This window comes from Brachyistius frenatus, unplaced genomic scaffold, assembly GCF_029030835.1.
Source record: "Brachyistius frenatus isolate BFR_SWC_R1_liver_20210118 unplaced genomic scaffold, ASM2903083v1 Contig_7, whole genome shotgun sequence".
In the NCBI taxonomy this organism is placed as follows: domain Eukaryota; kingdom Metazoa; phylum Chordata; class Actinopteri; family Embiotocidae; genus Brachyistius; species Brachyistius frenatus.
In genome coordinates, this window is record NW_027210606.1 from 6,860,833 (window position 1) to 6,888,342 (window position 27,510).

The 27,510-nt window shown below is 39.6% G+C and overlaps 1 protein-coding gene across 4 annotated transcripts in view; it reads left to right on the plus strand.

Moving 5' to 3' along the window:
• The window catches only part of lrba (LPS-responsive vesicle trafficking, beach and anchor containing), a 190,191-nt gene that overhangs the window by 12,238 nt on the left and 150,443 nt on the right, over window positions 1–27,510 (plus strand). For all 4 annotated transcript variants that reach the window (XM_069689264.1, XM_069689263.1, XM_069689266.1 and 1 more), the window contains exons 2-14: window positions 14,199–14,430; window positions 15,721–15,821; window positions 16,799–16,894; window positions 18,590–18,711; window positions 19,419–19,545; window positions 20,375–20,494; window positions 21,749–21,895; window positions 22,892–23,089; window positions 25,133–25,266; window positions 25,741–25,849; window positions 26,226–26,378; window positions 26,781–26,949; window positions 27,249–27,328. In XM_069689264.1, the coding sequence (XP_069545365.1) occupies window positions 14,199–14,430; window positions 15,721–15,821; window positions 16,799–16,894; window positions 18,590–18,711; window positions 19,419–19,545; window positions 20,375–20,494; window positions 21,749–21,895; window positions 22,892–23,089; window positions 25,133–25,266; window positions 25,741–25,849; window positions 26,226–26,378; window positions 26,781–26,949; window positions 27,249–27,328 (1,788 nt within the window). The remainder of the gene's footprint in view (window positions 1–14,198; window positions 14,431–15,720; window positions 15,822–16,798; window positions 16,895–18,589; window positions 18,712–19,418; window positions 19,546–20,374; window positions 20,495–21,748; window positions 21,896–22,891; window positions 23,090–25,132; window positions 25,267–25,740; window positions 25,850–26,225; window positions 26,379–26,780; window positions 26,950–27,248; window positions 27,329–27,510) is intronic.

Here is a 27,510-nt window from a genome sequence, read left to right on the forward strand (position 1 = left end):
GGATGATAAAATGTTGTAGAGGGTGGAGTGCGCATAGCTTGAATTAATGAACTTGTTTGGGTATGAGGGCGAGATGAAGCCCATGCAGTTCGCTCCCAGATATCTGACCATCTGCCCGAACCACAGAGGAACTTACTGGAAGAGGAAGAAATGTCAACATCTAGTTTTCCAACAAGAGAAAAAAAAGTATATGTTTAAAGTCACGATCACTAACAAGTACTTCTTGACTTATGATAGTTATTTACCAAATTTGTCTCCAATGAGGATGACTCTTCATCTGGGCTATGTGATGAGTTCTTGTACTTGAAGGATGTTGAGATACATCCACTGTATCATAGTGTAACTGTCTTGAGGTCCGTTTGTGTGCAATATGTGTGTCTTGCGTCTATTTAATGTGATTTTCAAGGTTGAAACTAGTGTATAGTGCTTCTCAGTTTACAAATTGAATGCATGCTCAGCACTTAAGTGGAGTGGAGCAGATGTGAAACCGTTATTTAAAGAAGTTTTGAAGAGTCTATTGTGACATTAGTCCAAATTCTTGCCGAGTAATTTAGTTTAACTGCTTAGACAGTAGACGATAGGCAGACATCCATCTTATCTGCAGTGCATCTGTGAGTAACAAGTGGAGGGGAGCAGCTGTTTGTTGAGACCGTCTCTGATTAAAACCACAAACCACCCCACAGAGGATTCATCAAGGCCATTTAACTACGTGTCCATTTACTTGTAGTTATGAGTTTGAAAGGCAGAGAAACATTTTGGCATAGAGGGAAACCACAAATAAGGATATTTGATCTGACAATATTATATAAGACAAAATGTCTTACTTTAGATCACACCTGTTTTCACAAAAAACTAAATTATTTAAATAAAGCATTTACTGGTCTGAACTCTCATTGTTTATAAATATTATTTACCCTGAATTCATCATTAATTGAGATCAAATAAATAAAAAAAAAAGACAAAATATCCATCCCAAGTCACGAGACCAGAACATCATTATTTTAAGTCCCTTATTTTGGAAGGCCAAATTATATTACCATCATATTTTATAACCACCAAATGTTTGGGATTTGCAAATCATGGGTGTGGTTTGTCACCACTGAATGAAATTCTGCATCAACCAACATTTGATTTTACGTGTGCTGCCTTAATCCACGTCAAACGTAGATGGAGAATTTATTTTAGATGTCAAAAGAATGATGCAGTAACCCATAAACTAAATGACTGTGGAGGCATGGGGCGATGCCATCAAACATGTACAGGACCATCAGACAGGCACAACCTGCTCACAAACCTCTGAAAGTAAATGTTTAAAGGTCGAGAGTGCTCGCACTGGTACATCTCTGGGCTTATCAATTTGGCATCTTACATCACAGATGTTTCATTGAATAATGCTCAAGTCATCAAGGTTCAACAGTTAAGTTTTGGTGTCCCAGAGGCAACTGTCTCCATATCTAAAAAAAAAAAAATCCAAAGACTATCCTCTCTGTCGGGCTTCTTTTTAAAGTTCAGCCTGAAGTTTTGCTATGCTTTGCTTGTACAAATAACATTCCGTATTACTTCAATGCTGCTTAACCAGCAAATACTACAGAAACCTACTGTATGCAGAGTGCTATATACATATTAGTGCCCAATATTGGTCAGTTCATTTAAATATAGATTTAAAATAAACTTTCAGAGATTTACAATAAAACACATCATACATATCCAATTGATTGCCTCCACATGGTGATCAAATTACACTCGGGTGTCCCAAATGATTTACGGGTAGATAAATGCAGCTGGTGCTGTTTTCAGTGGCCTTCAAAAACAGTCTTTGTTGACTACAATTTTAATGATAGACTTCAGTGACAAACTACAGGAAGCCGGTTTGAGTGGAACCACTGTGTTGGGATGTGCTGCAGAGTGCAGACAGTTTCCTGGTTCTTCACGCAGGATTTCCCAGTTTTCAAACACTGCAAGATATGCTGCTATATCTTTTCAAGCAGATCAGGTATTTTACATTTATTCTTAAGCGTTGGCATGATTTTACTTGAATAATATCTTAGATTTAACACAAAACAATCCTTAATGTTAGAGGCATAGCGCAAGGTAAGGTTGCATTAGTACATCAACTAAAAATGTTCATATGACAAGGGGATTATACTGATGATATTTTAAATTGGAGCTATATTTCGTAAATATATCAGTTTTACCACTGTCTTGATTTGCCTTGAAAGTCATATAAATTCCCTTTGTTAGATAAATAGCAAAGCAGAAATGAGGCTCATCGCCCATTCTTTTCCCCCCGAGTATGAGGCTGCATACACACCTGTCTCATGTAATGAAGAGGTCAGCGAACAGTCTACAGTTACACCTGTCCTGAGCTTTCATTACCCACGACCTCTCGTTATCATTAGGCCTTACACCACAGATTTCTTAGATCAGCAGCTTTTTGGTCTCGCATTGAAAAGCTTATAGTGTTGACCTTGACGTGTCCTTATTTGTTCAGCATTTCTGTCTTACTGGGATTTCAGTCACTGCAAGAAATAATTTCAGAAGTACACTGTGCTATAAAGATCAGTGACGTGGGCTTTTTACAAGAACATGTAGCCAAAGTAGAGGTTTATTTAAAACAATGTTTTGATGAGCAGGTCCCTTTATTTCCTTTAATTTTGTCAACCAGTTTAGAATAGTTGGTTATCATCATACATCTGTTCCAAATGCACGGACTAGTACAGGCTTCTTAATCTATCAGTAGGTTCAGTAGGCCGTTATCAACAACATATGACCGTTGGACAGTACCGGTAAGAGTGGTACTGGACTTTTGTTGTCATGGTAACAATAATTAACAAGCGGTTAATATCGTGACTCGATCACAGTTTAGCTAGCTGTACGAACCAAAACTACTGGGTTAAGCTTACGAAAAGATCACGGTATGGGTTTTAAATACGCAACTTCATTATGTTAAGCAAGTTCATTTGCATCCATAACTTAAAGCCAAACTTTTGGTTTTACATGGACACGAACAACCGTCTACTGTGTGAAACTCGGGTGTTTAATCCATCAAACCATCCCAGACTTCCTCACTACACGAACTTTCTCACCCTTTATAACCGGTCAGTAGTTTGACAACAGTCAACTCGGATGATTTTGTGTTCCACCAGCATACACATAAGGATGCGTATGGTGAAGTGTTGCATTGTTTCTGTCAGCTGCAGAGGGTGGTAATACCTGCAACACAGCTTTCAGAGCCATAGGAGAGCAACAGAAGGAATTGCAGGTTTTTAGTGGGTTTTATTTATTTATTTATTTTTTTAAGGTTTAACTTCTGGATAATGCTCCACCACCAAATCGGTGCATCCAAACTGTGTTCAAACCCACAGACCAAAAATGAAAAAATAGTGTTAAATTCAAGTGCAGATCCAAAAGTTTGCAAAGATGACAGATTTGTCAAGCAAAATGTTGGCAACATTCCATATAAAAGGGGAATTTTTGTTTTTGATGGCAATTTCTGACAGGAAGTCGGTGTCTGAGTGCAAAAATATGTCAGCTATCAAAGGAGAAAAATGTATACCAAAGAAGCTTGTGTTGAAGTAAATATCATGCTGACTTAATGAAGAGTTGAGGAGGAAATAAGATTATTTTAATCACCGTAAAGCTACTTAAGAGGAAGCAAATAGGAAAAGTTCATTTTAAGTGGTTAAATATACATAGGCCTACCATTAATTCTGGTACAGTGTTGGTTCTAAGCAAAAATCCTTGTTTGCAATGAAAATTTCACAGACTACCTTCAAAGATTGACTGATGAAGTGTTGAAATTCTCATTTCACTCCTCCATGCATGAAGGCTGGCTGGAATTCCTCACTAATGACTAATGTTTATCTCTTTCCCTCTTCACCTCCCAGACCCAGCTGCTATTTTTAACATATTGCTTTGCTACTACGCAAATTAAAATCGTAGGCGTTTCTGTGTTACACAGTAAAATTCTTTGTTTACCACATGATCGAATCACCACTTTCCATGTCGGCTTTCTGGCAATCGTCGCACAATCACGAGTCATGAGAAAACATATTCTTCAGCATGGATTTTGTAAATACAGAATAACCAATTCCAGACAGAGACCACATAAAGATTTTGCTCGAGAAGAAAGCCATGTAGTCAATAGATCATATTCGAGTGTTGTTTTAATTCTGAATATCTCATTCTTGAGGCAAATGACTTTAGTCGGTCAGAGTTGTCCAGGAAAAGGTTGCCCTGAAGCCGAGACTGTTGTCTAATGACCATTTCCTGACAAGCCTTTTCCTTTTGTTGACAATAGCAGCCACCCTGAAATTTAAACTAGATTGCCAGATATTGCAAGTGTAAAAGGGGTTAGTTATACATTAAACCACCATATATGACGAGCGACATTTTGACATTATAAAAAGGCCAAAATGCTGCTTTTCACAGTGTCATCCGTCCTTTTACTTAAATTGTTTTCGTTTGCTGAACCGAATGCAAACCACGTGTAATGAAATGACAAACTTTTGCTGCAGATTACTCTTCATTGGCTACTTCCTGCTCCTCATCAGGCCAGTATATTCTAATAAGACTTCAGACATTTTAAATGATATGTATGAGGAGGGGAGCATACAAGTAGTTTATACAGGAATGGTGATGTACAGTACTTATAATACTGTGTGAAGCAGAAGGATGAAACATCATGGATTGTACTGTAGGAGGATGGATGGTTTTGTCTTTGTTAGTGGATGTGATGTACTGTAGGTCCTAATTCTGCAAGTTGCTTTCCTGTTTCTTGTATTTGTTTCTGCTTCATTTATTCAGTCACTAAGTGTAGATGACTTAATACAGAATAAATGATGCGTGATGGACTGAAAGAATTTAGTGTCATCTAAAACGGCATATGTTTATGCAGGTTATGCACGAGTGTGGTCTGCTGCTCTCTGCATGTTGTCCAACCTATGTTCTTGGACTAATGAATGAAACAACAGAAGAAATATTTATTAAACTACTGCCCAAGTTCACATTTAATGTAGTGTAAACATGAAAGCCAGTGGTTGTTTAAAAGAACAGCTTGGCAGGTCGCCCCTCTGAAGATATTCTTAGAAATCCAGCTATTAAAATATCTTCCTTCTTCCCACTCTGCTCTGTCTTTCATCATATTTGTCTCGTGGTGTAAGGAGGGTAACAACGTGGCACTGATGAGAGAAAATGTACTCAATGATCTCGGATAATAAGCTCTAATTTAATATTGGTCTCAACAATAATGAGTAACAAGGCAAGACTAATCACCCTGCGTTCATTATTCTTAATTTTGGGGTTCAACCAAGGCTGCAACTAATGATTATTTTAATTACTGATTAATGTATTATTTTTTTCATCAATTAAATAGAAAATGGGGAAAAAGGCCAGTGTTTCTAAAGGCCAAAGTTGCAGCCTAAAATGTCTTGTTTTTTCTTGACTAACAGTCCACAACCAAAAGATATTTCGCTTATTATCATGGAGTTACAAAGGAAGCAGAAAATATTCACAATTAAGAAGCTGGAATCGGACAATATTACCATTTTTTTTTCATTAGAAAATGTCACAAAACAATTGATTATCAAAATAGATGATGTTTAATTTTCTATTGATCAACTAATCAATTCATTGACTACTAGTTGTAGCTCGTCTTTCAACACAAAAAGAGTATTTAGTGCCACTTCTACCTTCAGAACATGGATTTTGAGCAACAGTTTGTTGTGCTCTACATGAAGTGAGTGAGTCAGCTGATGTTGCGTTTAGCGTTGATCATTGAACCAGTGTTTTCCATGGTCACTGCATGCATAATTGTAACCACTTTACCTTTCCCTCTTCTGCTTTGGAAAAGGCAGTGGCAGTCTCATGCAGCAAGTACAATGTTGATTGGATGTTGTGTGGATTTGTTAAGGACATGAGCAAAAGTATAGAGCCCAATTACTAGAACAAATATTCCATAATTCTTTAGCACTGTAGTTTAGCTGAGTACCGGGTATACTGTGGTACCTTGGAAGTCTGGGTGAGTGGTGATGCATGCAACCATGTTATCGTGATTCGGTTTGTCATATCGTGAGATGGAATTTATTGTGCAATATGCCAGTCAATGCAGAGGTTCCACAACTTTTTAGACCGTGTACCACTGGGTACCAAATCAAATTTAGCAAGTACCACTTCCCAAAGCAGATACCACCCTTTTCTTTCTAAAATGACATTGACTGATTTAACAACGCAATAACTTTTGAAAGGCTAAATAACAACAGACTACCGTTTCAAAATGAAGGAATACAGTTGCAGCTCTTCCTTGAAGTGGTGCCACTCAGATGCTTAACTGCTGACTGACTCATTTAGCTTTACAAGGTTTGTCTGACATTTTAAAATTAGGCTAATCTGCTCATTTAAAATCCGTTACTGAGGAGTCCGAATCTGACTGCTTCAAGCTAACATTAGTGTTGTGCTGTGTGGACGGGACATGTCACCTTACGAGGTTAAATACAGGCAAATTTTAAATAATTACCAACTGAGTTTTACATCATTTTAATGGGATTTTTTTCTATGTAATAAACATTGTCTGTAAAAAGATGAAATAACTATTTTATGGACTTTAATCTGTTGGAGTGCAATTATTAGGCCTTTCCGCAAGACTTTTACATACCACCAGGTGGCACCTCACGTACCACAGTGTGTATTTCTTAAAATGTCTATTTTTGTTTTTTTTTAAAGTAAAATGAATGTTAGATCTGATTTAGGGATTGGTTGCAATGTTTATAACTGATAATCCCTAGACCAACAAAATACTACACAGAAAATTTCAGTTTGGCATTATGAATAGGGCCTTTAATTTAATGGTATTTGTCTGTGTCAAAGCTTGATTTTACAGAACACTGCGGTCTTTTTCAAGATCTATTAGAAGCTCCCTTTGAGCTGCTTGGGTCTTCTGCCAAACTACCAATTTGCATTAACATTGTTTGTTTTAGTCTGCGAGTCAGCTGTCACCCCTAATTTTCTCTGCGGTCTTTGTCTTCTGCTACTCTGTATGATAGGCTGTATTTATTTATGCTGGAAGTTAGTGGACTTCACTTTCTTGCTGAAATATAATTGGCTGATGGAGGAAAACCCCACCAACTCGTTGTGAAATGATTAAATTCCTTCAGTTTGACATTTGCAGAAAACAATTATATTTGATCATATTTATAGAAAAAAAGAAATTGAGTTTCATATCCAAGAAAAGGCTCTTCATGATTTTATAGTTCATCCAAGTAATCACAGCAATTTTTCACTTTACAGAAATATAAACTGAACATTAGCTGAGAAGACTCAACCTCTCTGAACAATTTAAAAAGCATTTCTGTACTAAAAATGCTACAAATGCCGACAATCTCGAAAGTTAATTTGCTCCAAATTGATTGTGCATCACTGATCAGACAAAACGTCCAAGGGAAATAAAGTGTTGTCTCAACTTTTACTAAAATTAGCAATTAACACTGGACAGATTTCAACATCTCAGAATTTAAGAGATGCCGCATATCAATGAATGCTGTTACATTTAACAGGATTTGCCAGCATCTGTATTATTTTGCATAATTTCCCCACCACTTCACTTGATGCCGCTTATTCTAAGGACATTTTAAATGTCCGCGCTCTTATCAGCACTTTATATAATTGTATTTGTAAGAAAGGTGAGTGGGTTATTGGTTATGGCACAGCTTTTGATAACATTTGATTTAAATGTGTTTATAATAATTGTAGAAGGTATCAATAGCCACTTCAAGTAAAGGCCTCAGCCCACTATTTCCCTCCATCTACTCCATCTGAAGCTCATTCCACTGTATCACTGCTCGCCCTTGAGGGATTTGAGTAGGACAGATTATTTGGTTGACCTCCCTATCTGCTGGAGCTATTTCAACATCTCACATCAGTATGTTGAAAATAGGAGTGTTAATCAGCAGTGAGGAGCGCAGGATTGTAAGATGTTGTCACATAACTAATCATGTCGTGGGCCACCGTGATGGATGTTTCGGTTGGGGTCGTGTGGATGAAGGGGCTCTCATGGAAGAATAAGCCAAACTGCATTTGGTTTGACAAGATAGCTTGTTAAAATAAATCCACTTAAAGAGAGCTGTTGAAAAAGTAGGCCAGTGGTGAAAGCATGGTCACTCTGACAGCCCATTTGTTGAGTATTTTGTTGATTTGATTTACATTAAATGGGCTTGAAAACTGTTGTAAAGCGTGGTTGTTATAAAAGGCGGCATTTAAAGCACTCTTGTAGAGGGCAAATTGAACTTTTCCACAAAACATTTATGTCTCTCTTTCATCGCTGTAGGATCACAACACACTGGTTTTTAGGAAAATGCTTGTACTGCTGGCTGTACAATGATATCAATCAAACATGGGATCATTCAGATCTTTCTCTAGTCTTGTCCTTAAAGATGCTGTAAAGTAGAAATAAAAATGAGTTTTAAGTTCATCACACCACAAAAGTATGGGTTGTTAAATACCCATCCAAATTTGAATGAAAAAAACAAAACAGATAAGTTTGTTAAATTAGGCTTTGAAATAGTGAGAAAATCATCAGTCCTCTGAGACTGGGGGGGCGTGTCCCCGAAGGAGCTGAAGCTCCGCCCACTCGCCGGAAGGTGTTCAGTGTTCTGTATGACAGTCCTGTGGCTGCAGTGCTTTTCCCGAGACATCCTGTAGCAGCTAGCTGATGTATGATAACAATCTGACTACGGCAGGAGTAGAACTGAAGTCCAGTGGGATGACCTCTTATGCAAATGAGCTCCAGGCTTTTATAGCGTTTCACCGTGTGAGAGGAGGAGCCATGCACAGGGTTATATAAACCAGCTGTGATCTGACGTAGATAGGTAGTTGTGAGGTAGATAGGTAGTTGTGAGGTAGATGGGTTGTTGTGAAGTAGATAGGTTAGGTTTTTAGCCCTGCCTAAACAAAACCTGAGCTGAAGACGGGTGAGAAACTGTTCAACGGTCTAACTCCACATTTCAGTGCGACAAAGTTTTCTAGCTTTGCACATGATTTCAGCAACTCATTTCACACGTGTATATAATGTACTGAGAAGCAAATCATGGATATTTGCTTTACAGCATCTTTAATATTTTATGCATCAAAACTGACAGATGCTGTCATTTTTTGTGTATTCTGACAGTTCAGAGCAATTAAAAGTCCAATTGAATCCATCTGACAAACTATAGAAATGCTCGACATGAGCACATATTTGTCATGGACATTCTTCTATTGTCTTTTTTCTGCTGTTGTCTCAGTCATGCAAATCGCTTTATATTCAAATGATTTCCCGCCAGGACGTAATTGCACTTTCATTAGGCAGTGCAACGAAGGACGAACATCAACATGGACACATAAACAATACAGCGGCTCATCACCCTGCAGCCACGGCCTGGCAACATCACTGTTTCTGCCTATTACCTTTAGCAGGGTAATTTGCCACAAAATGGCCATCATTTGTTGCTTTCTCTCACCATCAGCATCACACGGCTCTCTATAGTGATTCAATAGTCTCTGTTTCTTCAGCTCACTCGCTTCAGTCTCACTTTCTTGCTGAAATTTTGGATCTCTTTAGTTTGTAATAAGAATCATGAAAATGTACACCGTTTACTGATAAATTATAGTATAAATATGCTTCACAATAAACCCTCACTCCTCATACGTTTGGCGTCTATTCAATTTGTTTTGAGATTTTGACGCGAATAGGATGAATACAACTGAGAACTCTTACAGATGTATTTCTCATCGATGTGGTGTGTTTATCAGCAGCAGCGGATATAGAGAGCCGGTGTGGGAGGTCTCCGCCATGGAAGTTATGTACATCTTTAGCTCCTTCTCTCTTTTTGTTCTTTATATATTTGGGATTTCTAGTTGAAACGGGGCATTAAACAGCAAGTAGCATGAAGCACATTAATTCTTTGTCAACAGTAGAATAAGCAGAGACATGTACCATGACATCAGGACCTATCTGAAGAATCTGTTTCCGTCAGGATTTATTCTTTTTTCCTGTATGTCAACTTTTCCTTCTCAACAAAGCGTAAAAACCTTTTTGTGATTCCACTCAGTTTTTTTAAGTGCAAATTGAAAATGGGCATTAAATAGGTATTAAATAGGTGAATAGAAACATATGGATTGCAGTGACTGTTTTATTTTAAAGCCTAATATTCAACCAAGTGTTAACCCTCTGTGAGGTCACTCTGCTTCGTGAACTGACATTTTGAAGCCTTGAGTCTGGCATTTTGGCCGTTGCTATCCTTTTTTTTTTTTTAAGCCAGAAGGGACTATATTTGGACGTGACTGAGAACCTGACGACACTATGCCCACCCACCTATACCAGAAACCTGATTGCACCCCAGGCATGTCAATCCAACCAGGGAGGCCCTCAAACATAGCTCTCTTTGAGGCCTCATATCGACTAATTAATGAAGGAGTTATTGAAGTTATATAGCTAGAGCTAGAAGTTTTAGAGCCAGCCCCCGGTGGCTCTCTGGTATTGCACTTTAAGGCACTTGCACATTGGCCTCACTTTTCAAACCCGGAGATCAAATCCATTTTTTTTTTCCCAGTCAATGTATTCAGCCCATGAGTCGACTCATGGAATTAAAATCTAAACTTTTCCAGCTGTCGACATCAACATGAAAATTCATGTTTAGCTGAAGCAATTGACCATGATTCTGGTTCCGGGGTACCATTGAGCTCTGCCATCCTCTGGAGTTGCTCTCCATGGAGACCAGAGAAGCCTGTTTGTGCTTTGTGTTACGGCCCAGTGGCTGTTTGGCTGCTCAGCCATGATTAATTCAGGCAGGCCTCGGGGGAGTAGAGCCAGGCTAGGTTACCCAGCCAGGGATCTGGTGTCGAGCTTCCATAAAGACACTGGCCTTTATGGCAGCTTTAGGCACACAGCTCTCCTTGGCTGGATTTGAGGCTGGAGCTGGCAACTTTTCACCTGTCCCTGAAATAGGGCGACGTAAATGATTGAATTGAATGTTTTAAGGAATTGAAATATAGTAAACCTCTTTACTGTGCACCAGTAGACACACATGTTTTTCCACAGCTTTAGGAAATTGCATTTTTAATTTGCATTAAGGTTTAAAGTATCCCAGTTGATTAATGGAGGCCTTATTCAGTTCATTAAGATGTAACAATGTCTGATCATTTATTTCTATAGATTGCACCCAGCAACAACATGGATACTAGGCTGCTGTGAGGTTTCATAACAGTAGCATTACTTGATTATCAGGACTGGAACTGCCATGAGAGAAAACACATTTTCATAACGTTTAAATGTTTTATGTCCACATGCTCATTTCTCAATACACCACTGAAGTGAGTCGAAATTTCACTCAGGATTATTTCATTTAAATTTAATCAAAAGGAAAACATGAGTCATCAAACTTGAGAACTGTAAACAACAAAAAGCCACTGATTATTTTTTGTCTGTTTACAGAATCTTTTTCTTCTTTCATTTTAGCATGAATTAAAATTGGGAAGGCCACAATGGACTCTTGGGTGTAGTGGTGGTGAGTTGTATAAAAAAAAAATTATACTTTGTATAAAAAGTACCTCACAACATGAGATAATCTGGCAAGGTGGCTCGGTAATTGTTCCATCCATCTTAGACTCGGGCACCTTGCTGAGAGTGAGGAGTGAAAAATCGGGTCCAAAATCAGCCCTGTTATCCTCCGGTGTGTGCCGGGTGTATGTCACTGCCGTGTGGCACTCTGTCTCCATCCTCGTATTTGCTCTGAGTCAGCCCTTGGTCAACTGACTGTGATGGATGGATGACTCGTGTACAGCGTCGGGCTCATAAATCAGTTGTTACTGTGGCAAAATGGCACCTGGCGTCCAATAATGGAGGCGTCCAGCACCAGGTTACTACAAGAGGTGTGTGATTTATCAAGGACTTTGTAAAAGGCTAAAAGGGAAGCAAACAGGATGCCAGTCATTTCTGACATCATGGTTCTGAAACACTGGTTTGTTCCAGTTTTAGGTGTCTTGTGGATATTTTGATCAGTTATTTCCCTTACTTTCCCTTAGGAGAAAGCTTGGTATTTGTTTGACCATTTATGTTGAATGTTTTGTTGTGTTGCATTTGACCTTTGCAGATACGGTAGATGTATTTTTTTTTAAGCTGTTTTAAAAGTCTAATTTAGTCTAAAAAAGGTTTGAGGCATCCAAATTATGGTAAAAGATGTTCAAACTTCTATTGTGGTCTATACATGCAGATCAATGCAGTTTTGCCTCAATGTTTGTCAGAAAATGTTGTTGTTTTTTTGTCCCAAGTAACAGTCCACAACCAAAAGGCATTCCATTTATTATCATGAAGGACTAAAAAAGAACCAGTTGTTTTTCCATTATAAATGACTGAAAGCGATTTATCCATCGTCATCAGCAGAGATGAGAACAAAATCTAAACATAAATGGACATCAAGAGCATCAAAATGCCTTTTTAAAAGATGTCCCATAATCAATGTCATCAGTTTTGGTGATTGAATAATTGTTAAGGCATAAAAGCCTGATTCAAGCTCAATTTAATTTTTTTTTCACTTTTTAATTTTTTTTTTTTACAATAAACAATCAATATATGCAATATATTTATATAAATATTGAAAAAAGTACAAGGCCAAGAATATTGTTCTTGAATTAAAAGTTCATACACTTGACTAATATTCTCATTAGTAGGAAGGCTAACTATAGCTGTTGTAATAGTTGTGACTATTGATGTGAGGCTGTTACATATTGGTTCAAAAACATTATTACATTACATTTTACACAAGGGGATGAATAATGAACAATAGGGGATGAAGGAAATAACCCTCACTCTCTATTTGATTCTGTTTAAAGGTAACCAATAGCAACACTATTTTAATGTTGATACTTGACATTAAAGAGTAAGAGGATATTCTGAGTGGAGGTTAATGGGACGACGGGGGAGCTGTATGTCGGTGTTAGCGTTGCTTTATCCTCCATCTTTAAAGATGTCGCAGCAACACACACACACACACACACACACACACACACACACACACACACACACACACACACACACACACACACACACACACACACACACACACACACACACACACACACACACACACACACACACACACACACACACAGCTAATCCTAACTCATTCATTTTAATGGGACAGTTTCCATTCCCTGCACCAAATCATACTGTTTTCGCATCAAGCCAGACTAATGGCAGAGTACGGCTGTAGCGTGTTCATTTTTTTTGTCCAGTCACACCTCCTTGATTCTAAACATGACAGCCTTTCTCACAATATTAATTGGACATCAGCATTGTTATTTTCCTTATCTTTTTCTATTAGGCAGGGTGCAATAATAAAAATGTCATCACAACTATCAAGAGCTGACAAATTATGACATTTATGGCTCATACATTTTTTTTTACCAGACACAAAGAACATTATTTCTTTGCTGTAAGACAAGCATTGTGTCTCAGCGTCCCCTAAATATGCCTGAATAACAACATGTTCTAAAATAACGGCATGTGCTATTGGATATAAAATAATAGATTGTTAATTGTGTGCTTTCAATACATTTGACTGTAAAAAGATAAACATAAAATGGGATCCTTGTATGTATCCTCTTGAATTTACGTCTAATTTAATCTGAGCCCAGGACTGTGTCTGCCAGGCTGTCAGATGCTGTTAGTATTTGAGGTTCTCCTACAGGAACAAAAGACCTCTAAATACTCTTCTCACCGCTTGTGTTTGTTTGGACGTCTAGCTCCTTTAAATGACATGGCTATTTGTTTGATCTGTTTCGCTCTGGGTTTATTGCAGTGTTTAAAGGCGCGCTGTAAACGGTACAACCGACTGTCAGCCAAACAGACACAGATTGACTGACAGGAACCCGTTCTTCCTCCCTGACCTTTAATCCGCTTGCAGCATTTCTGATGCATGATTACTCATCTATTTAGGAGTGTGTGTGTGTGTGTGCACACAAATACTGTCACCATGTGGACACAAATTTATGAACCTTTAAAGCTCTATTTATCCATCTGTCTATTCATGTCTGGGTCTGTCTGTGTACCTTGAGAACAAGTCAAAATTCTTTGGATATATAAACCCAACCTGGCAAATAAAGCTGATTCAGATACTTCTTGTCTCCCCCCACACCCACCGTCATCTCTCTTTGTTTCTATCTTCCAGCTGGTCGGCGGCCAGTTTGACCTGGAGATGAACTTCATCATCCAGGAACCAGAGAGCATTGTTTGCATGGTGGAGCTGTTGGACAAGTGTGAGCCCACCTGTCAGGCCGAGATCTGGAGCATCTTCACCGCCATCCTGAAGAAGAGCGTCCGCAATCTGCAGGCGTGCACTGACATGGGGCTCATCCAGCAGGTGCTCCATCGTATATCCACCACCGACAGCATGATCGCAGGTACTGGGAGCCGTTCCGCATTGAAAATGTGTTCTTTATTTTGTTTCTTGAAGACAAAATCAAACAAATCAAATGTATCTGAAGCCATTTTTTTTGGGGGGGGGGAGGGGAGGGGATATTGAAAAGTTAAAAGCAGCTGGGTTATGCTGCAGTAAAAAAAATTAAAAAATGTCCAGCTCTAGGAGCCTATTACAACAAGTGCTGCTGAGTTGTGCTTGACAAGAAAATGAACCCCTACCACGTCCAGAAGAGATGTCGTTGCTGAAGCTTTGCTTTGACCTCTGCATGGAGGGGAGCAAACAATACGTTCCAACTCCATGTGTCCGTAGAGTATTGCAAATACAATAACCAACTCTACAATTTTTCTTCCACACAATAACCTCCCGGTTTCCTCATCCAGTGTCGTAGACACTGATATAGTACCCCGAGTGAGGGCCCAGTCGTCATGCAGAGTCCCCCCCAAGTCTCAGTTGAGTCTGCTGCCCATCTGCAAATTAGTATGAATTAATCCTACAGTGTTCGGCTCAGTGAACTTTTGCCAGCTAGAACAGGCCTGGCTGATGGTGTTTATGCAGTCAAGCGATGATGCAGTCCAGCATTAACTAGGCAGCTTAAAGAAATGGTCATTATACCGCTCGCTGTAGTAGAAAAACTACGTTATTTAAGTAGAGGTGATCTGCTTTTTTCTATTGGTCTACATGTACACATTAAAATACCTTAAAGGTTGGTCTTAAATCCCTTTTTATTAGTTATATTTTGAAGACAATCTGTTCTCTTATGAAATAACAAATTTAGTTTTACAAAACTAAAAAGCTGAGCTTTGATATGATGTGGAAAAAGACCTGCCAGATATTACTGCCACTCATCTTTTTCAAATATTTGAAAAATTAAACCATTTTAAATCATTAACTAAAAGGCACACCAGTCACAGATCTGTCACACTATGGCTCATCGTTCCTCAGTACTAACTAATGAAAGACGCTGCACAGTAGCTGGGTCTCCCAGAGTGTCCTGTCTATTTTAAGTCTCTAGGTTTTTTTTTAACTTGGGGCCTGTTCACCCTACTTTTCCTTTAAATACGTCTTAGCTGCTTTGCTTCTTGTAGCTTTGGCATCACTGAAAAAAATAAAAAATAAATAAGGGCCAAGATTATAACTATGCGCTTTGATCATGTTTGAAATCATGGAAAACCTCTTGAATGATTATATTTATTTTGTCAGTTTTTTTGTTTTTTTACATGCCCTGTTTATGTTTCCGCGTGTAACCTCTGGCCTCTGCTGTGTCTTGCAGATCTGTTGGTGGACATGTTGGGTGTGCTCGCCAGCTACAGCATCACTGTGAAGGAGCTGAAGCTTTTTTTCAGCAAGCTCCAAGGGGAGCGAGGCCAGTGGGTGAGTCAGAGTCATACCACGGTGATCTGTCTTGGTTGTCTGGTACCCACGTGAGGAATGTGCTAGCAACACTTCAACTGCAGCCATCCCATAGGCAATGCCCTCGTCACATAGACAAGATAAATCATGTGAAACCAGACGAGAGCTCCTCACTGGTCTTGGATCCAGAGCAGATATTAAGTGGTTCACAACATTACACACAGATTCTGAATTTAGGTTACTTTTTTTTACATTGAAACAGTGCAAGTCAAAACACTGAGTGTTGACACAGTTGGAGAACATTAGTTGTTTAAAATAGCCTGGCTGAGCTGCATGCAGCTCCTGCATATGGGAATGTCCACAATGAACTTAAGATTTATGATACATGTGGGGAAGATAAGTTAGCACATCCAGGCAGAACCAGTGGCACAGAAGGCATGACAGATGAAACGAGAAGGAGAGTAACCCATTGATCACTGACACTAATCAAGTCACGGAAATAGGGCAAGATCCTTTAGTGCATCTAAATTCCACCTCACTCTCCCGCTGTCAAGTAACTCCTGCCACAGCTCCACTCTGTTTTTTTTATATCTGAAGAGACACCAGGGACTTTGTGCATAAATTTGACTATCCGTTGTGGTATTAAACACATACACCTTGTTAAAAGCAGGAAGTTTTAACCTTCACAATGAGTGTGCTACATCAACACATTTTGAATAGTTGTACTGAAAGAAATACATATATAAGGTGATCATTGAGACTCTAAATGAAGTACTCTGTTGTGCAAATCTCTCTAGATGTCAGTCTTAGAGGTCTATGAGTTTAGATAAATTTAGAACAAGCAGGTGCTTTTAATCGGTCAAGGCTGCATGTATCAACTGTAAGTGTGTAACTAGTGTTCACATGTTTGTGTGTGTGTGAATGCCTGTTTGGACATTGATACTGTATCAGCTGCCTAAAATCATTCATGTGTTTATTTATTTATTTATTTTTCTCAGCCTCGTCACGCAGTAAAGCTGCTGTCAGTGCTGAAGTACATGGCTCACCGGAACGGCCCCGACTCTTTCTTCAGCTTTCCAGGGAAAAATGCAGCTGTGAGTACACAACATGATGCCACGACTTCACCCCACTGACACAAACACGTGGATAATGAGCTGATTGGTATGAATTGAATTTTCTTTCGTGAAGAGTGGACGACCATTTTGATGACTACATGATAAGTCTCCTACTAGAAATGAATGAATCAATAGTGAGCCACCAGAATTATTAAACCGTGACTGCTCCCCAAAGTCCTATTTTCTACCATCATTGAGAAATATTTTCCTCTAATGATGGGAAGAAAGAGAGGACTTCAGATCTTTGAGACCCTTTCACACTAAGTGCTTCCTAATCTGCTTTCCGTGGGGGAACCATTCAATGTCCCATTTAATTTTTCCCTTAGTTATTTCTTATACTACTGTTGTGACTCGGATCCGTTTCAAGGCTTGAAAGCCACTGTTCTTTTACTGAAATGTTATAAAGTATTTACAAATATAGGGCTGTAACGGCATGCTTTTTGATTACAGCAGCATGTGTTCTTAAAAGTTGCTTTGTTATTGTGTGTCGAAGTAAATTTCTCGTGTTGTCATTTTTGTTCAGCTTTGAAGTATTCAAATCATGCCCTGACCATTTTGTCTGTACCTTGCCTGCCCATTAGTTTATTCAAAACCTCCGCCTCCCTGTTTGTCATTGTATCATGGGCAGTCAAGCTGCACACTTGTCTTCTTTTCTTGTCTTTGATGATGAGATGACACATGGTTTTAGTCAGTGCAATCATTGGTCAAACATGCATGAAATACACAGGAGGACAGGATCAGATATTATGAGGATTATTGTATGTGATGTCACACAACATCACTAGAGGAAAAATATTCAGATAAAAATATTGTTCATTCTTGTCATTTACATTGTTAATTTTCTCTGCTTTCTACTTTGAATGACACGATCCAGTTTGAGGTCTCGTTGCACTATAACTTGATAAAAGCAGAGTTGTGCTCATGCATGCAACGTTACCACATGTACTGAAAGTTGCACTGCTGTTTTTTTTTATTTTTTATTGCTTCCTGCCACAAAGTACAGTGTATCATAGTAGTGTGATCATCTCTGGATGATTCCATCACATCCTAATCCATCTCAGTTACTCTGTATTCTGAGCAGTGATAATGTCTTTGGGACTAAACAGCTCATAATCAATCCTGAGATATGTGTGTGTTGGATTGAGGGACAAATGGACCATTGAAACTAAAACGGAATGAACTTTTCATTACATCAAGTGTGTAGCCTACAGGAAGTTGTGCCTCCGTGTGTGTGAATCCGTGCCCCACTGTTGCATTATTTAGTCAACATTGTGTGTGTCTATGTGTGTGGTTGCCAGCTTCTGTATGCATTGCCTCCTCCCTTCACATGAAGGCGCATATATGAATGCAGAATGCTGCCTTGTGGGTTTGGATCTGATTTAGTTGATCTGAACTTTATTCACACTTGGATGTGCTTGTCAGCAGTGCGTTTGAAAATACTTCCTGACTCTTGTGTTGCTCTGCTAATTAAATAGGAAGGTGTGGGATAACCAAAGCATGCACATACAAAACAATATTATTGGCATTATTTAAAAAAAAAAAAAAATTTGTGGGCTAGTGACATGACTTTCAGACTGTACCAGCAATGTATTTAAAATGGCTCAGTGGATCATTTCATTCCACAGGTGGTCAGGACCCACATCTCACTGTCATGCTGTTTTTCTCTGTTAACAGGCTATAGCTCTGCCCCCCATAGCAAAATGGCCATACCAGAATGGATTTACATTCCACACGTGGCTCCGCATGGATCCTCTCAACAACATCAATGTAGACAAAGACAAGCCTTACTTGTACTGGTAGGTAACACAGGAACACTTGTGCTCTTTGGTTGCCATTTAATTGTTTGTATATTCCATCTGTAGCGGGTTCAAACAAAATCAAAGGGCTACTTTCTTAAAGTCAGTAGTGCACATTTTTAGTGTTAATCGTACAAATAGAGGGGGGTTGAATGAACGTTGTAATTATACAGCTGGATGAAATTAATGTTGTGGATGAGAGTGTTGACATGAAATTAAGTATTATGTGAAAGTTGAAGCCTCCAGCCACAAAAAAAAATGGTTGTGCTTCTTCCTGTCTCTTCATCCTTTGCTTGCCCTCCAAGGAGCGAGTAAAAACCAGCCATCTGATCATCTTATTTTCAACCAATAATTAAGTGCTGCCAAAATCTAATTTATATAACAGGGATCGGTTTGTGAAAATGAAAACCAAGCTGGGCAGCCGACAAGCTGCTCGAGAGAATTTGTAATAAAAGCTCCTCTTCAGCTGCACGCCCTTTTATAAAAAGAGATTAAGTCACTAAATCACATGCAGGGGCCCCTTCTCACTGGGACACTTAGAATGATGGGAAGATACGGTGAAGTTGAGAAATGATTGTTTGCTGTCTTAATCCTTTTGAGATGTCTAAAGACTTTAGGATTTACTGGATACTTTAACCATGTTGCCTTTAAGATGTAGCCTCACTCAGAAAGTAAAGCTGGATGTTTGTGTGTTCATTTCTTTTCAGTTTCCGTACCAGCAAAGGCCTGGGTTACTCTGCACACTTCGTGGGCGGCTGTTTGATAGTGACCTCATTAAAATCGAAGGGGAAAGGATTCCAGCACTGTGTAAAGTACGACTTCAAACCACAGAAGGTACGAAAAGGAGCAAAAACAAAGCAGCATAGAAGGATCTGTAACCAACTATTCGTGCACATCAAACGACAAATCCTTGTGAATAGATCACCGAAATCTCATGTTGGCACACACATAATCAATCACATGCATACACACAAACACACAAACACACAAACACACACACACACACACACACACACACACACACACACACACACACACACACACACACACACACACACACACACACACACACACACACACACACACACACACACACACACACACACACACAATAAATCTAGACCCTGCCGTAAGAGTGAACTGTTACGTTTTACCTGACTCTGGGGAGAAGCAAAACTAGAGGATGGAGGAATGAGGGCAATGGGAGAAGAGGATTATCCAATACTCTGTCCCTTCCAGGCACAGCATTTGCTCAACACCATTTCAGTCTGAGAGATCCTTTGCCCCTAGACAATTTGAAACTTCCTCTTTCCTCCTGTGGGCATGAAGGCACCGCCTCACCTCAACAAACCTCACGAGGACCCAGAAAACTCGTTTGAGTTGATTTTACACTCTATTTTTAATGCATGTTCTTTCATGTCTGGAGGTAACCATAACCTGTTATTTATTTCACTGGTTGTGCAGCTGAGGAAAAAACAAGACACATTAAGTAGGTGGGATTATAGCTTGAGGGGAGTTAGTCCTGAAATGTGATGGAATTGGGCTAATTAAGTTGGCAAAAAGGTCTCTCAGAATGCTTGATTTACTGATATCTTTAATGTGATTGATACTCCAAAACTACTGTAGACCGAAGCAGGTTTGAGCTTCTTTTTTGTTGTTTCAGTGGTACATGGTGACTCTTGTTCACATCTACAACCGCTGGAAAAACAGTGAAATTAGCTGCTTCGTGAACGGAGAACTGGCTTCCTTCGGAGACATTGCCTGGTTTGTCAACACCAGTGACGTAAGTAGCAACAATTCAAGAACGTTCTGTGCTGTTTGAAAATGTTCTTTAAAATATGCCAGCAGCAGCTGCTCAAATAAGGAGCTGTAATATTTTATCTCCGCACAAATTCTAATGGATAATTAAAAGACGAGTTTCAGATTTAGACAAATTATTTGCTTTTTTTTTTTTTGCTGAGAGTTAACAGCTGGCTGACGCAGCTTAGCATAAAGACTGGAAACGGGGCGAGGCAGCTAGCATGGCTCTTTTAGGATGCTGTTCTGCTCAGCCACAACAATTTGCTTCAAAAATCATTGTTCCACTTGGGTTTTGCAGCGACTAAGCAAACATATAACATGTTAATTTAGCTTTAGAAGTACTGCTGGTTGGATTTTCTTCCCTTTCAGAGCCAGGCGACATGTTTTCTACCGTTTCCAGTATGGCCTGCTGGCCATAGTTTCAAATTTATCGTACAGATATTAGAGCAGTATCAATCGTCTAATCTGACTCTTAATAATAAAGCAAGTAAGTAGTCTTTCGTCTTGGCCATTTTTATGTACGAGTGTCTTCTGTGTGTATTTACAACTCACGAGTATTACTGCGTGACCCCTCTGGCAAGATTTATAGTTGTAATTCCACCTGTGTACTTCCACAATATTTTTGGGTTTGACATGTGGGGTGAGCATAACAGGGTTTCTTTCAAATTTCTATTTCTTTACAAAAAAATAAAAACGACCTTCGCTGTCATTCCTCTCCAGCTCTCAGATACATCTAATCTCAGTCCATGCTTTCAGAGGGCTCGGAGGTGAAAATGTTCTCTCCATCTTTTTGTATTGAGAGTACCTTGAAATGTGACTGAATATCCCTACCCCACTCACGCATCACTGTCTGAACTCTGTCTCAGTCCGCAGGATTGCTTTCTGTCATGCTGAGATATGAGATTATTCAGTAACATTTCTTTTGGAGTGAAAATGCCTTCACAGTGTAGCATAATCCTCGAGATGTGTCAAAAAGCAAATTAGCTTCTTGATTGAGACGTGGTCTCATCACTCAGCGCTGACCATGAACCAGAGGAAGATTAAGGAAGATTATCAAGTTAGCTCGTCAGTGTGCTCATAGTTTGAGGCTGTGTGTTTCCATTTATAGCAAATGTTAACACGATTGTGACTTTCCCGTCTGTTCTTTCTTGCTATTTTTGGTCTTGTTTATCCATCTTTCCTGTCTCCATTCCTTATTTCCTTCCTCTCCTCCCCTCCATGCGTCCTCCTGCTGTAGACGTTTGACAAGTGTTTCCTGGGATCGTCTGAGACTGCAGATGCCAACCGTGTGTTCTGTGGACAGATGGGGGCAGTTTACCTTTTTGGAGAAGCTCTCAGTGCTGCTCAGATCCTGGCTATCTATCAGCTGGGTCCAGGCTATCAGGTATTAAAGCAGAAAACCTGAGATGTCTGCTCAATAGGCAAATGCAGTATAAACGTATAAAAATGTACTCAGGCAAATGTTGTATAATAATAAAAAACTTTTCTTTTTTCTAGTTTTTACCTAAAATCGAATGATTTTCAGTTAAATGTCTTATTTTTGAACACCTTGGAGCATTGTAAACTGTAGGCATTGATACATTTGCTGTAGTTTTTGAAGAGAAATGTTAATAATCTTGTAAAGTCCTAACTCATTTAGTTGAAAAATGCCGATAAAGTAAATAGTTTGTGCTCAAGTTACTTTGGCATTCAGCAAAATTTCTACTTAGAGCTGGATGACATCAGCAACAAATAACAACCAAACAAAATGTCGTCATAATTGTGGCACTCTGGCTGTGCCTTATTGTATTGTTCACGATAATATTAATATGAGTATTTGGAAGCGATTTGCTTACTAAAAATCTGATGAACAACAAACCTCAGTAATCTTTTAGTTTTTACTGAGTACTTAGAGACAAACTGTTACGTTTATGTTGGAATATAAAACTATAGCTCTTATTTTGTTGCCATTGTCTCTTTTGTCATTGTCAAAAATGTATCGTTATTGCAGAAATACCCTGAAATATGGTGATATTATTATCATAGGACCGTTTTGCCTCCACCCCTCATGTAACACTCCAAGGTCTGCTGTCCTTGCTGAAGCTTGAGGCCACTATGATATGAAAAATGTGCCATTTAGCTTTAAACATCAGCAACAAAGCAAAGTATTCATTAAACTGATGCACCATGTTTGCTTCAGACCAGCGTTTGGTCGTTAATACTTCTATGTCTTGTGACATAGTCTTGGTTACCGATCCTTTAACTTTTTGTAATTTAAAAGGACACGTGTTAAATAATAACACTGGTTACGAGTTCACTTCTTTCGTGTTTCTTTATGTCCGTTTTACTCTGTCTTCCACTAAATCTTGTATTATCATGTTTTCTCTGTCTTCTTGCTCAGGGCACATTCAAGTACAAAGCTGAGAGTGACCTGTTGTTTGCGGAGCATCATAAAACCTTACTGTATGATGGCAAGCTGTCTTCGAGTATTGCCTTCACTTATAACCCTCGCGCCACAGATGCCCAGCTCTGCCTTGAGTCCTCCCCCAAGGACAACGCCTCCATTTTCGTCCACTCACCCCATGCACTCATGCTGCAGGTAATTATACCCTCGGTGTAACCGTTTAGCTTGTGTGGCATGTGAGAGCCATTCCCCCCTGAGTTGGAGTTGATATTGCTTAGGACTGCTATTATTTTACTTTAACCTGAAGTCACCACGCAGCACCGCTGTTAAAACAATGTCATTACAGATTCATCCGTCACCTGTACACCTGCTCCTTCCCTCCTTCCCTCCCACTGTTCCATGTGCACTACTCTTTACTCTCTTTCCTCCTGCACAATAATGAAAGTGGCCCAGTTGGCATCTTTTCATTTTAATGGCCTCATTAAGGCAGTGTTGCAAATGTGTTGAGCCAGCCAGACTGCTGCTGAAAAATGCCATCCTGGTGGTCTAATCAAAATTGGCTTTCTCTGCGAGATTTAGTTTGGAACTTGATACAAGTAGTTGTGCATTTTTCTTTTAAGGAGTAGGTGGTGAACTTTTATAGAAATGTCAATACTTCTAATACATGCACACACTAAACCCACCACACACACACACACACACACACCAAACTGTTTCTTCACTCACGTTGAATTTTCTTTTCTCAAGCACTAATTGAATTTTCTCTCATGCCCTCTCATCAAAGAAAGTGGCTTTGTTTCCTTTATAGGGAAGGCTTTAGCTGCCACAGCTCCAACGCCACACAAACGGTTGCTCCCTCCAACACGCACGCACGCACGCACGCACGCACTCCTGAAATATGAATGAATATGTGACCTATATTTGCAGCTTTGCTATGCCGTGCTCAAAAATTCCAATCCTATAGAAATGGGAAAGTTTTTCTAAACCACTCTTGTTGTCAAGACATACCACAACATAGACATGAACTAATTCAACAGAATACCAAATGATTGGATCCTGACTGATATTGGATTTTTGGGCCAATACTGATAATGAGGAGCAAAAAAAAAAAAATCCAATAAGAATACATTATCCAATATTCTTTATATGTATATACAGTGTATAAACACCTTTTTCTTTTTGCAGCAGCAGCAGCAATCCCTAAATTGTGTTTATCAAACATTGTTGACACTTGTGACAAAGATATGTAATGGAGGAAGGATATTACTTGCATTTTATTGTCCACACTGACATTGTTGCACTGTAAAACTTCACAAAGAATTTATTAATGATGAATAACTACAAATAATAAAACATAAATAACATAATTTATAATTTACACCAAGCATCAATTTCTGTCTTATGTTCTTTAAAGAAAAATTATATTGGACAACATATACGCAGGTACTCATATTTAAAACACAGATGTTGACTTATCAGAGTTTCTTGACTAGAGCCTTGTTGCAAAACAAAACAAAACAAAAAAGCTAATGTTTAACACACTGTTTTTCTGATCCTGAGTTGTATTCTACCTTCTCAAACCCTCAATGTCCTGAATTTATCAATGGAAGCTTCAAAAAATATGGTCGTGGCAAAACCACGGTTAAAGTAAAGAGCACACAACAATCAATCAAAGATTCAAAGGATCAGTTACAGTTTATACTGGATAAAAACCAGATTGTCGTGGTGTTGTGTAGTATCAGCATTTTGTTAGCTTCGGACTGTGACCCAGTGATGGAAACAAATATTTGTTTTCTCGTTTGCATTGTGGCTCCGGAAAAGTCTTGTAAAGCAGGCTCTGAAAAGTTTCTTCTGTTGTCTGTCTTATTTGCAAGTGATTCCTTTTTTGTTTTACTTTCTGCATCTAATTGACGACTCCCCTGTGTCCTTATCTTGTGACCTACAACCAACTTGGTATTACCATACGAAAGCAGATACAAAGGGAATGGGGGTGACTGTCAACTGTTTGTCACACTGTATAAAAGCTGCCCTACGGAGGAGTGACGGGGAGCACTGCTGGGGGAGCAATGCTCGACACCTCTCTTTGAGGGTGCATGTATTTGCTCCTTTTTGCAAGAATAAATGTCCGATGTGTTTGATTTTGAACCAAGCCTCTGAGTAATTTTTTTCCAACACCCAGATACAAAGTTTATTACATGTGAAATGAGTTAATATTTATGTGTATATGTGTGTCCGTAGGACGTAAAGGCTGTGGTCACTCACTCTGTCCAGAGCGGCATACACTCTATCGGCGGTGTGCAGGTCCTCTTCCCTCTGTTTGCACAGATGGATTATTGCCAGCCTTCCAACCAGGAGCTGGACACCTCCGTCTGGTAACGCCACACACATACATTACACTAGTCCTCTGAGCAAAGAACAATCATGAGGATTCTCCTTTGTATCACGAAGCCATTGTGATTGTGTGAAACATGCATAGTGTAACATCACAGATCTAAGCTGCTTGCTCAGATAAACGATTAGGTTCATGTTAATGTCAAACTTTAATTTTATGGATTTCAATTAACATTATGTGAAGTTAAAATAAAGGTTGAGAATATCGGTGTCACCGTGAAGTCTTCTCATTTCTAAATTGCAACGTGGTCATTTGTGCTGCCCTCGAGGTGATGCTAACTGGAATCTGTTCTCGCAGCACAGTGGCGACACAACACCCTCATTCAATCACATTTCATGTAGGATGTGGCCTTGACAGTCCGGGCTTTGTCAGCAGCAGATTATTGTCACTGTCTAACCTGCAGTCTGTCCCTCTCTCTGTCACGTTTTTGTTTTTCTGTTTGTGTGACTCTCAGCTGCACTTTGCTGTCCTTTGTGATGGAGCTCTTGAAGAACTCGGTGGCTATGCAAGAGCAGGTCTTGGCCTGCAAAGGCTTTCTTGTCATCGGCTACTCTTTGGAGAAGGTGAGACGAACGCAAATTGGCTCCGCTGGCAGAGAAATACTCAAGAGAGCCATCTTCCTGTACCGCTAGCTGCACTCATAACAACTCCAGCTCAGTAATAAGGCTGATCTTGATTCCCTTCCACTACAACAACACAGACAAACACCCAACGTTTAATATGAGACAGACTCTGTTTTCCCTGGGCTGTATTTGGAGGTCACAGCTGGCTTGTGTGCTTGTTAGGCAGAAGAGGAGCTCCTCCCTCCTCATCTTTCTCTGCATATATCCTTTCCCTCCCCTTCTCATGTTGCAACTTTTTGATCTTTCTGCTGTCCACATCTACTGAGTTTTTTCACCTCCATTTATGGCACTTCGTGTCTCCCCCTTTGCGCTGCAGTCTTCCAAGGTGCATGTGACGCGGCCCGTCCTGGACATTGTACTGGCCTTTTCCAGATACCTCAGCAACTTGCAGAACGGCATCTTGCTGCTCAAGCAGCTGTCTGACCACATTCTGTTCAACCCTGCCATCTGGATCCATGCCCCTGCCAAGGTAACATCAATACACACTCACAGCACCACATTATTTTACACTTGGTTTCATTGATAAAGATGGAAAAATGAATTTTTAGATAAAAGACACACAAAATAACTACTGCACACTGATGTTCACCCCCACCCCCCACACACACACTCTAGTTCTGTGCTCTTGCCCTAGATTTTATTTTCAGTGCTTCAGAGTTCAACTCAGAGTTCAAGGTTATCCCTCCACCTGTGACTCAGTGATTGCTATTTAAATGAGAATGGCTTGCCTGAACCCTCAAGGGCTTCCAAGCATCCACTTTCTTCTCACAGGAACAAAAAGCTGGGACACACTGAAACTGGTTTATTTCACTCAAACTGTGCCCAATCCTGAATGCATGCGTTTTATGTTTGTTTGCTTTAACGTGTGCAGGTGCAGTTAACACTCTACACCTACCTGGCGACAGAGTTCATCAGCACAGTGACCATCTACAACGCCATTCGCAGGGTGGGCACCGTGCTCCAGGTCATGCACACACTCAAATACTACTACTGGGTGATCAACCCACAGGACCGCAGCGGAGTCGTGCCCAAAGGCCTCGGTAAGAATGCACACACTGTGCAATAATACGTTTTAAATACTGCATAATGCACTACTGATTCACGGTACGCGCAATCCTTGTCTGGCGCCCCTTTCAAATGTGTAAAGGTAGATTTCCCAAGCACATTTGATCATGTGAACAGAAACCAATTTACAGACACACACAGCACTAACACTCTTACATTATCACTGCACCTCCATCTAGCGATAACCTAGGTGCAAACGCTTGCTTTTACAAAAATCAGATCATCTTATAGTTTTTGGCTTTTACATACTCCTGTGTGCTGTTTGGGTTTTCAGATGGTCCAAGGCCAAACCAGAAAGAGATCCTTTCTTTGCGCGCCTTTCTGCTCTTGTTTGTCAAGCAGCTGATAATGAAGGTGAGCTCATGAAACTCTTGGAGAACATACAGTTGTCCTTAGATGTCAGCTGGGTGATTAAAGCCCTTAGCCATCTTTACATCTGTCCGATTGTAAATAAAATGTTCTGCACTCAATGACGCATGTGGATACTTGATTTTTTTTTCTTTTCTTCTTTCTTCAAACTCGCACGTATAAAAATG